We start from the raw sequence: 12,380 nt of genomic DNA, 5'->3' as shown, positions 1-12,380 counted from the left end.
TCAATGAGGGATCTTTAATCACTGCTATGTTGAAATTGTAACTAATATTGACACTGTTGTTGATAATATTCATTTTTTGTTTCACTACTTTTGGATTGTTCCGTGTCGTGTTTGTGTCTCCTCTCAATTGCTCTGTTTATTGCTGTTCTGAGTGCTGCTGGGCCGGGTTTGGTTTTGGAATTGGATTGCATTGTTATGGTATTGCTGTGTATTGTTTTGTTGGATTTATTAATTAAAAAGTTAAATTAATAAAAATAAAAAAATAGAAAAAAATAATAATTAAAAATCGATTTTTGAAAAATGAGAATCAATACTGAATCGCACAACGTGAGAATCGCTTTTTTCCCCCACACCCCTAATATTTTTTATGCTTTCAGTGACAATCTACAATGTCAATAGTCATGAAAATAAAGAAAACACATTGAATGAGAAGGTGTGTCCAAACGTTTGGCCTGTACTGTATGTATGTGTGTGTATATATATATATATATATATATATATATATATATATATATATATATATATATATATATATATATATATATATAATTTAACATATTACACTGAGCTAAAAAATGATAACTGTGCTTTACAATTGTAACTTATGTTTTTTTACCATCCTTTCAACTTTAATAGTTATGTTTTATTTAATTGTAGTTACAAGAAAAAGTTAAAGTACCAGTAATGTGGAAAACAAGTTGCCTCTATATTTAAGCTATTTATCATACATATCTGATGTATGACACCGAAAGACTTACACAGTTTGAGAGTAAATAAACATGATAGTATAGTATCAATCTCATGGACATTCCCGAGCCATTTTGAGAGATAATGAGATAGCCAGGCACGTGATCTCATGACATAGAGGTAAGAACCGCAGATCCCTTCCCCATCAACAACAATGATAAATCATGCAGACTTTGTGGTAGCCAATAACGATTACTTTGGGACAAATGATGATCCAGAGCCTTATATTTTTGATCCCGAATATTGTGAAGGCAAACTACACATTTTAGAAGCTCTGCTAAACACATCCAACTTTAGTGAAACACTAACATCATGTAGCAGTATTGCCAACTGCTAAACAAGATATACAAACATAATAAAACAATCACTTGTCTGCTCTTACTTTGATGATGACTGATAGGATGTTGATATCTTCCTATTTAGATCAATAATTTATTTTAATCCACATGAAGGGTTAAAAAAGTTTCTGCAGACACCGTCTTCGATTGTGTGTTTGTCTCCATCGCCGGGTGTAAATTGAATGTCACAGGTGAACAAATTCTAGAGTCATGGCTAAATCCTCCAATTATCCAGATGAGAGGCATGATTTATAATCTAGAATAACTCTGACGAGCCGAGAAGCGTTGCAGCAGTAGCAGCAAACAAGACATGCTGCCATGCTTCTTATTCTTTACAGTTTCATGGCAGTTTGAATCCATATATGTTGCATCTTCAGTTTCATTTCATAATTACATTAAAGTCTCTCCTTGAGTCCAGCGCAGCATGAACTATAGCTAGCTCTCGCTTATCAATGCTACTACTACAGTTAGGTCCATAAATATTTGGACATTGACACAATTTTCAGTATTCCAGCTCTGTACAACACCACAATGGATTTGAAATGAAACAATCAAGATGTGCTTTAAGTGCAGACTTTGAGCTTTAATTTGAGGGTATTTACATCCAAATCAGGTGAACGGTGTAGGAATCACAACACATTTTATATGTGCCTTACACTTTTTAAGGGACCAAAAGTAATTGGACAATTGGTTACTCAGCTGTTCCATGGCCAGGTATGTTATTCCCTTGTTTTTTTTCATTTATTTCATTTACAAAGAGCAGATAAAAGGCCTGGATGTCATTTCAAGTGTGGTATATTAATTTGGAATCTGGGGAGGCCATCTCTCAATATGAAGTCCAAAGAGCTGTCACTATCAGTGAAGCAAGCCATCATTAGGCTGAAAAATCAAAACAAAGCCATCAGAGAGATAGCAAAACATGAGGTGTGGCCAAACCAACTGTTTGGTACATTCTTAAAAAGAGAGAACGCACTGCTCAGCTCAGCAACACCAAAAGACATGGAAGACCACGGAAAACAAGTGTGGTGGATGACAGACAAATCCTTTCCCTTGTCAAGAAAACGCCCTTCACAACAGTTGGCCAGATGAAGAAAAGTCTCCAGGAGGTAGGTGTATCTGTGTCCAAGTCAACAATTATGAGAATACTTCACTAGAGGAAATACAGAGGTTTCATCACAAAGTGTAAACCATTGGTGAGCCTCAAAAACAGGAAGGCCAGATTAGAGTTTGCCAAGAAACATGTAAAAGAGCCCGTGCAGTTCTGGAACAACATCTTATGGACAGATAAGACAAAGATCAACTTGTACCAGAATGATGGAAAGAGAAGAGTATGGAGAAGGGAAGGAACTGCTCAAGATCCAAAGCATAGCACCTCATCAGTGAAGCATGGTGGTGGTAGTGGCATGCATGGCTGCCAGTGGAACTGGATCTCTTATATTTCTTGATGATGTGACAGCTGACAAAAGCAGCATAATGAATTCTGAAGTGTTTCGGGCAATATTATCTGCTCATATTCAGCCAAATGCTTCAAAACTCATTGGACGGTGCTTCACAATGCAGATGGGCAATGACCCCAAGCATATTGCGGAAGCAACCAAAGAGTTTTTTAAGGCAAAGAAGTGGAATTTTCTGCAATGGCCAAGTCAATCACCTGACCTGAATCCCATTGAGCATGAATTTCACTTGTTGAAGACACAACTGAAGGGAAAATGCCCAAAGAACAAGCAGGAAGTGAAGACAGCTGCAGCAGAGGCCCGGCAGAGCATCACCAGCGACCAAACCCAATGTCTGGTGATGTCTATGGGTTCCACACTTCAGGCTGTCATTGACTGCAAAGGATTTGCAACAAAGTATTAAAAAGTGACAATTTGATTTATGATTATGTTAGTTTGTCCAATTACTTTTGGTCCCTTAAAAAGTGTAAGGCACATATAAAATGTGTTGTGATTCCTACACCGTTCACCTGATTTGGATGTAAATACCCTCAAATTAAAGCTCAAAGTCTGCACTTAAAGCACATCTTGATTGTTTCATTTCAAATCCATTGTGGTGTTGTACAGGGCTGGAATACTGAAAATTGTGTCAATGTCCAAATATTTATGGACCTAACTGTATATTTATATAGTGACTCTAAGCGTTTTACATTAAGAAAGGCTTTTACACTTCTACATTTACACCAGTGTTTGTGGAACTGGCAGCAAGGTGAGCGAAGTGTCTCGCCCAAGAACAAAACAGCCGTAACTTGGATGGCGGAAGCTGGATACGAACCAGGAACCCTCAAGTTTTTGGCAGGCCAGTCTACCATCTGAGCTGTCTACTATCTTGTATTTCTCTCTGGCACTCATCGAGGGTGGACGCTCCCCTTCCCTCTCCCTTATCTCTCCTGCTTGCTTCTTTGTCTTGTCTTAACTTTGTTGTTGCCTCTTTTTGCACTGCTCTCCAAATCTAAACATTGGAACTATTTAACTGGCCTCAACGAAATTGACAAGATCTTGGGTTTGGGGGAACCTGTTTGTCGTGACGGAGCGGTTGTTGCTGGACACGCGACGGACTCTTGGTAGAAGAAGGAGTGCAGCGTGCCTGGCGACCCTTTTCTGTCGAGGACGTGAAGATATCTACCTATTCGGGATTATGACAACAGGACATCTTCTGATTGGAGTTAGCGTTGCTCTGGTTTGTCCACAAATTGGAAGTTGCTGGCATTCTTCAAAGTACCCCAAAGCTGCCACGAATGATTGGAGGATGCGGGAAGAACTGTGGACACTCTTGTGATTTGGATAACATCGGACTGTCTGCCTTGCAGGATTTTTGAGGACCAGTCATAGACAATTTAGAGTGAAAAGCAAATTTTTATTTTCACTTGCATACAAAACATTCTAACTTGGATTGTTTCCCTGGCTTTGAGACTCTCCCGAAGAACAGTGCAGCGAAGACACAACAAACTCCCTTCTTGTCTCTCATGGACACACACCTGTTGTTGTTGACTTTGGACTTATCGGCTGCACAAGATCAAGGCTGCGGAACAGAGACACACTGTAGGCTTACACACAAACAACATGCATCCACAAAAATATACGCCACACATACACCCCCCACCCCCCCAACCCAACGCCCTCGACGCAAATCCCATAGGGGTGATGGAAGGATGGTCAGCGCCGAGAGCTGCGGCCTACCACCATTACCCCGCACTCCCTTCCCTCTGTTGCTAGATATCTCGAGATGTACGTTGTAATATGTATATGTGCTTTGCTATGGAGTTTTTTTCCCACTCCAGACTGGGCTCCCTTAGGAGCCCAGTCTAGATTGTATTTTATTTTTTTTACTCATCCTTCCCCAGCGTTTTACCTTTTTCCCCATCTTTTACGGGGCGCCTTGTGGCGTTGCTATTCTGTAACCCTGTACACTGTTTGTTTGTCTAATCTTGAACGGGTTTGTGCTGAAAACAAAGTTTCGTTGTACCTGTGCAATGACAATAAAGACCTATCTAATCTAATCTATTTCTTTTTGGAATTTAACTTTGTTTTGAATTATTATTTTTTTTTTTTAAACTTTATTTTCGCTATTTTTTCACTTTTTCTACCTTGTAATTTTCAAGAATTAACCATTTTATCTCTTTGTAATTACATACTTTTTTTTTTGTAGTTAATGCCTCAAACATTCTTGTAATTTTATATTTTACCATGTTAATATTTCAATGAGTATTTGAGTTCTTTGCAGATAATTATGGCACAATTTGAACAAATAATATTTTTTTTCTGATGACCTTTTTTTGTCTTAATGTAGGCTGTTGGAGCTGCACGTGTTGACCGTGGACGGTTGGCACTGTGACGGCGTGGCCTACCCGAAGCTGGGGTGGCTGTCGACAGAGCTGCTACCAAAGCTGCTGCGCTGGTCTGTGGACTGCAAGAGCAGCGACTTTACGAGCACACTGTCTCTGCTGCCGGTGGAAAAGTACAGCTTGACATACCAGCAACTCAAAGACAAGTACAAGGCCATGGTCAAGGTACAGTAGCACTTCAAAATCAACACTCTATTCACATTTTATTACATACACTCAAGTTATATATAATTTGTATGCATGTGTATAGTTGTACCTCAACTTACAAGCTCAATTAGTTCAACTACAGAGCTTCTAACTCAAAACACTCTTATCTTAAATCAGCCCCACCCGTTAAAATGAAAAAAAAAAAAAAAATATATATATTTTGTGATTACACCCCTTAAAACACCACAATGTTAACATGCCGAAAACCCCCCCACTAACTTTTAGATGATAAACATTGTTCGAAAACACAGTAGTTTTATGCAATGATAATTTACAGTATTCACTTTGGCTAGCGGACTTATGCTTTAGTTGTCATTGTTGTTTCTGTTGCACACAGACGTCTTTGACTGATGGACCGTCGGTAGACAACAAGCAATATGTGTGTCTGTCTGCCAAGGCTAATGCTTGATCGTCCAATTTGTAGAGTCAGGAGAAAGAATTAAAACACGTTGGCCACACCATTGTCAGCAGCTCCATATTTTCATGGATAAAAGTCCGTTTGAACTTTTGGCGTCTTTGGCTGCTTGGCATGGAGGATCCCTCCTGATTCGGTGTGATGCGGACCGACGGTGTCTGTGGCGGGCTGCCTCGTTGGGTCGGCTACACTGTTGGTCATGTTTTTAAAGGTTTCTTTTTCTGATTCGGTAGTTGTTCGCTTTCCTCTTTTCTCTGCTCTTCTTTGCACTGGCTTTCTCCGTTCCGGTGGTTGGAGGGCAAGTTTGAAATAAAAACCTAACAACTCAGAACTCGAATTTATGCTCTCAGCTTAAAGGGGAACTGCACTTTTTTTTGCCTGTCATTCACAATCCTTATGTAAGACAAGAACACACGTTTTTCCTTTTTACTGTATTCTAAATATTAAATGAATGCGATCAAAAGTCCACTTACAATGGAGCCTTTGGGAGTCGCTAATTCTGCCTATAAATCCCTTAAAAAACATCTAAACACCTCCATTAATGTTTTATATACATGATGTAAGTATTTATGTTATGTAGTAACAGGCACATTTATAATAACATTTGATATTTAAGCTTGTGCGGCTCATGAATTACAACAATGCATCACAACGTTCGCTTTTTTACCCCACCACTTCAATGATTTCTACTCGCTGCAGACGTCATGAGAGCCAACAAACATAATAAAACATCACTTACTGTACGTTTGCTGTCATTAGGATGCTGACTGATAGAATTTTGTTATATTCCCATTTAGATGAAGAATGACTCATAATCCTTGCGAAGAAAAGAGAAGCAAGCGTCTTTTCGTGTCATTCTCGCCATTCCTAGGTCTAAATTGGCTGTACCAACTTGTCAAAATACGTTCTCATCCTTCTACCATCCAGGTGAGAGGCATGATTTATGATCTAGAATAAACTTCCACAAGCAAGGAAGCGAGGAATCACCTTACTACACAATGACGTCAATATTGGCACGCAAGCTCGTGATCACGGCGCCGCTATAAATAGTTTGTCTGCGTTAGGCCTATAATAACAATATCACTAATACTTGGTTACAATTCAAGTCACCAAATGTAATTGAAGTATTGTTGGCGCTTTTTGAATGTTTTTTTATTGGGTTTTATGGGCGGGATGGAGGAGCTCTTTGGCTCAGCTGCAAGCGGACTTTTATTCACGAGTTAGAAAGGATTTTTTTTTAAATCCATCCGTCGTCATGTCTTTCATAATGATTTTGAACAATAGGCAAAATTCCAAAGAAAGTGCAGTTTCCCTTCAATGCATAACAAAAAGCAAAAAGACCGCTTATATCACCAAACACTTGCAATTTGAGGTACTTTTAAGTTATTTTCATTTTAATTATTGTAAAACTGTGATGCATTACTGCTCTTACAGTGATACTGCTAATTTCTTGAAGAAGCAGCTAGCGTGCTAATTGCTAACATGAATAAACACAAGACACATTAACATTCTAAACGACACTGCAGCTTAAACTTTTACAAACACATTGCTGTCTGAGCAGCTAAGATATGCAGTTGTGCACATTGAACCTACATGCTGTGTTCTCTTAGGAACACAGTAATCGTTAGGAATATCCATAAACAGACGTGTCAGGAAGTGAACCCACGGGACTTCACATAAACCCAAAGTTAAGCACACTGTTTTGTTTCTATTATTTAGGAACACTTTTCAAATTAAAATGGAGGATAAAAATATTTGAACTCTCAAATAACAATACTATTGCTCTTAAGAAACTATAATATCATATAATTTGTCTTCTCCCAAGGATATATATTTTATTTTTATTTTTTTGTAAAAAAAAAAAAAAAAAGCAACTTGGTGAAAAAGTACTTTTTGAGCACATTCAACAATACTGTGATAATAATGATGACCGTGATCATTTTGGTCACAATAACCGTGATGTGAAATGTTCATATCCAATGTTCCCTCTAATTTTTCATGTGTGTGAGCAAACGCAAAAACTCCCTGAGCATTCAGTGGAGCCCATGTGAGCAACATCAGACGTGCACACTGTGGCTACACCAGCAGCACACCTGTCCCAAACCTCACTAAACAACAAGTTAAATCTCCATCCATCCATCCATTTTCCATCGCTTGTCCCTTTCGGGGTCGCGGGGGGTGCTGGAGCCTATCTCAGCTGCATTCGGGCGAAAGGCGGCGTACATCCTGGACAAGTCCCCACCTCATCGTAGGGCCAACACAGATAGACAGACAACATTCTCTTATTATTATAATCAAATGACAGCAGTCATTTCCATTAGGTTATTTTCTAATATAAGTGTTTAGGCCCACTTACAATGACAATAACAAAAAATATTGTTTTTCATGAACTGTGTACTTGTATTGTTTGTCTGGGTGGAGGTCCTGCTTTGGAAATAATGTGTACCCCTTTCAGACATTGCATTTAGTTCCCATTAAAACATTCACATGTTGCACAATGAGATGTAAGCAGGGGATCATGTGTACATTCCTGCAACTTCCTGTTTGTAAAAAATATATTTTTATTAGTATTTATTTAATATACTAACAGCATTTCATGATTAATATTTATAAATGAAGATTCCTAATAAATGACACTAGAATAAGCACACATTTGATTGGTAAATCATAGTGTAACAACCTGGAATTACACTTTATGTGTGGTGTTGGAGTTGTCCGACTTTTTGTGTGGCTGCGCAAGTGAGAAAGAGCGAGCTGCTGCTGTTGATACAACAAAGTTGCTTTTGGTCTGGTTTGTACGGCAGAAAATGACCAGTTTTGCAAGATATAATTTTTTTTACTAATGTTTTGGTGATGTGTTTATGGCCGACAATAAAGTTTTGCGCAATAAAGTGATCGATGGAATTCATGTCCTCAAAGCGTCTCGACAGACGTTACAATATTTGAACAATGACGACGAAAACGGTTTTCTCTGTCGTGTCCGTGTCGTGTCGAAAATTGTTATGCGCTTATTTTTTTATTTGATTTTGTGCGTGGCATAGATTTGCCGTGTGCAGAGGACGCTTGAGCAGTGCGCAATTGCACAGACGCGTGCACCTTAGAGGGAAGATTGTTCATATCCCTAATGTTACTAATGTTAAAAGCTCAAAAATTGGGAAAAAAAGACAAATTCAAGCAAGTCCACCCCTCTTTTTCTTCATCAGTTGGATCTTTTGCGGGTTTGTTTGTGAATTAATCCCACATACTGCGTTGGTATGTGTAGAAAATCTACATTTCCCAGTTTATGAATGAATAAATAATATGAAATAATAATACATTATTTATACATAGATTCTGGTGTTTAACATGAATGTTTGGTAACAGCTCCAAATGAAATGAAAATGCGTATCAAACTACAGTAAACATATGACAACTTTATATGTGGTATGCTTTATATATGTTTAGGTTTGGCCCGAGGTGACAGATCCAGAGAAGTTTGTTTTCGAAGACGTCGCCATCGCCACTTATCTCCTGGTGGGCATTGACAGTCATTTTATTGTGGGTGTTCTATATGACCGTGTGATAAATGCATTTGACTGCAGGTGCTTTGGTCCGAGGAGCAGACGGAACATGATCTTAAAACAAAACAATCCTTCGTAGACTTGGGCTGTGGAAATGGTCTTCTGGTGCACATTTTGACGAATGAAGGGGTGAGTCATAAACGTACGCTATAGCTAGTTACCATGGGGCCATTATTGGATTGTTCCCGTTTTAATGTTCAAATACTACTTTTTCTCAGACATTTTTACTTCTGGCGTACAATTTCTAAACCAGGTTTTTTTACCCTTGCAAAATCTGGAAAAAGAGCATCCATGATTGTTAATTTATTTTAGTAAAATTACATGTTCTTGCATATTATCTTTTTTTTTTTTTTTTTTTTTTTTTTTTTTACAGCATTTCTAAACTTATTGACATTAATAATGCTAAAACTCCTTCAAATATATTCCACCATTGTATTGTCACAACTTTGTTTCATTTCAAATTGGACTTTTTTCTTGCTATTACACCTAGCTTGGGGACGCTGAGGTGCAGCATAATTGACAGATTTCCCATCCCTCTCAACGTTAAGGACAGGCACCCAAACAGCCATTTGATGCTGAAATAGGTTTTATTTCACATATTCCATGCAGCATCAAAGCCTAACTTGATTTTTAAATATAAATCCAAAGGCTTCCGGGTGAGTCCTTTTTACCAAAACTAATTTCCTAAAGAAAAGAAACCTACCCTATCAAGAAAAACAAAAGACAAACTCTTAACTTCCTACTTTGAACAGGAGAAAACAGATGCAAAAAAATATGTGTCTCTTACCCTGACTCAAGAAGAATCCGAAGACACGTTTAGCGAATATTTCTGAGACTGATGGAGGATAGAGATTGTACTTATGTCTCCTCCTGTCCCTCAGGTCTGTCTTTTAAAGGAGCCTGGTTCTCTGCCACAGCCAGTGTAGCGAGGCCTCATGTGCCCTCACCTGCATGAACCTTACTCCAAATTACAACTACCCCTTACGTTTACAGGCGTAAGACTTGCTTATTATACATTTTTGCATAAAATGTCAGAACTGACTTGTTATTTTTGCAAATATCATACAAAAAAGCCTCCATGATGGTTTTGTTCTTTCCTCACATTTTATCATTTTTTTGTAAAATTTGTAAACTAAGTAAGTTTTTAAATTTTTTTTAAAATGTTTTAAACTTACTGAAGTTATTCTCGTAAAAGGTCTTCCATGATTTTATTATTTTAACCTTGTTCATGTAAAAGAACAGCTCTTCTCTATATAATTACAACATTACTTTTCCTACGACTTAATGATTATTATACTGTATTTATTTCATGATTTAAATGTATTAATGTTATATAGTCAAGGATTTTTCATTTTGTAAATGACCAACTTTTTTTTTATATACCTAGCATATAATGACTATTCTCATACAATTGCATATTATCTGTTGAACTCACCTTTGATTGTGTATTGCAGCACCCGGGTAAAGGCATTGACGTTCGTAAGAGGACTATTTGGGACATGTATGACTCCAACACGCTGCTGGAGGTGAGCATTTCAAATAATACTAATACACACAAACACAACATTTGCACAGCCTGTTGCTAGGCAGAAGTGATTTCATGCAAAACAATTTCCAGGATTGAATCAATCAAAGGTGTAGTAATGTTCTACAGAATTGTGGCAATTCTGTAGACTTATGATCATGATACTTTGATTATTTTCTTGTGCAATTGCAACTTTTTTAATTTAACATTACACCTTTGATTGATTCAATCGTGGAAATTATGAGATTATTCTAATTAAGTGACGACTTTACTCTTACAAAATGACAACTTTATTCTCAAAACATTAAAACATTTAACCCATACTTTTGACAAATCGACACTTTCTAAATGGTGCTGGTGCTTAAATGATGCCCAAGCTGGTACTTATTAAAAGGAAAGCATAAAAAATGTGTTTAAATACAATGCCTTTTTATTTTTAAGGAATTTTGTGGAGTGCAAGTTGAACAAAAAAATAAAAACTCCAATAATAGAAGTAAAATAACAACAAAGTGCATGACGGTCCTTTCTGCTATGTCTCATTATCTGGAAAACCAGGCGTGTGTGAGGTGCGTTGCCAAGCAAAGTTACGTCACACGTACATTGCCATTGCTCTATTAGAGGTTGTTTATGAGCGAGGGCAAACCGGAAGCACCAAATACACACAAATCTTTTAAAGTTAGCAGGCGTTCTTCTCTGGCACACGCACCAGGAAGTGACGCGGCTCGCTAAGGAAAAAGTGTTGTACAGTTTTCGGTACTGATGCCTGCAATCTGCTGCTGTGATCACGATCTACAATGGTCCGAGAGCCTTTATACTTAAATATTAATCATTCATATTTTCATAGACTTTAATTGGTTGCAGGAGGGCAACATACCGAGGTTGCCATTCAGTAATGGCTGCTTTTGTCTAATAAAACTATTGATTCATTCTAAATATATCATCATGAAATTAAGTTGAGAAAAATTATATATTTTCAAATTTAATAATTTCCAATCAATACGATTAATTCTCAACAAAATGACAACTTTATTCTCAAAACATTAAAACCTTTATCCCATACTTTTGACAAATCGACACTTTCTAAATGGTACTGGTGCTTAAATGATGCCCAAGCTGGTACTTATTAAAAAGCAAGTATAAAAAATGTGTTTAAAATGCCTTTGTTATTTTTAAGGAATTTTGTGGAGTGCAAGTTGAACAAAAAAATAACTACTCCAATAATAGAAGTAAAATAACAACGAAGTGCATGACAGATTCTTTCTGCTATGTCTTATTCTCTGGAAAACCAGGCGTGTGTGAGGTGCGTTGCCAAGCAAAGTTACGTCACGCTTACATTGCCATTGTTCTATTAGAGGTTGTTTATGAGTGAGGGCAAACTGGAAGCACCAAATACACACAAATAAGTTAATATATGGAAACGCTGGCCAATCTTCTAAAGTTAGCAGGCGTTTTTCTCTGGCGCTGACTTGGTGCACACGCACCAGGAAGTGACGCGGCTCGCTAAGGAAAAAGTGTTGTACAGTTTTCGGTACTGATGCCTACAGTCTGCTGCTGTGATCACGATCTACAATGGTCCGAGAGCCTTTGTACTTAAATATTAATACTTCATATATTCATAGACTTTAATTGGTTGCAGGAGGGCAACAGACCGAGGTTGCCATTCAGTGATGGCTGCTTTTGTCTAATACAACTATTAATTCATTCTAAATATTATCATGAAATTAAGTTGAGAAAAATTTAATAATTTCAA

General features: G+C 37.6%; 1 protein-coding gene across 1 annotated transcript in view; it reads left to right on the top strand.

The window, feature by feature from the left end:
* Positions 1–12,380, top strand: part of trmt44 (tRNA methyltransferase 44 homolog) — a 29,049-nt gene that overhangs the window by 3,471 nt on the left and 13,198 nt on the right. The window contains exons 3-6 of the mRNA XM_061961189.2: positions 4,869–5,088; positions 8,990–9,058; positions 9,127–9,234; positions 10,560–10,631. Coding sequence (XP_061817173.1) covers positions 4,869–5,088; positions 8,990–9,058; positions 9,127–9,234; positions 10,560–10,631 — 469 coding nt within the window. The remainder of the gene's footprint in view (positions 1–4,868; positions 5,089–8,989; positions 9,059–9,126; positions 9,235–10,559; positions 10,632–12,380) is intronic.

The sequence above is a fragment of the Nerophis lumbriciformis genome, linkage group LG05, assembly GCF_033978685.3.
Source record: "Nerophis lumbriciformis linkage group LG05, RoL_Nlum_v2.1, whole genome shotgun sequence".
NCBI classification, from domain to species: Eukaryota; Metazoa; Chordata; class Actinopteri; order Syngnathiformes; family Syngnathidae; genus Nerophis; species Nerophis lumbriciformis.
The sequence above is the reverse complement of the archived record's forward strand: the minus strand, read 5'-3'. Positions and strand labels throughout refer to the sequence as shown.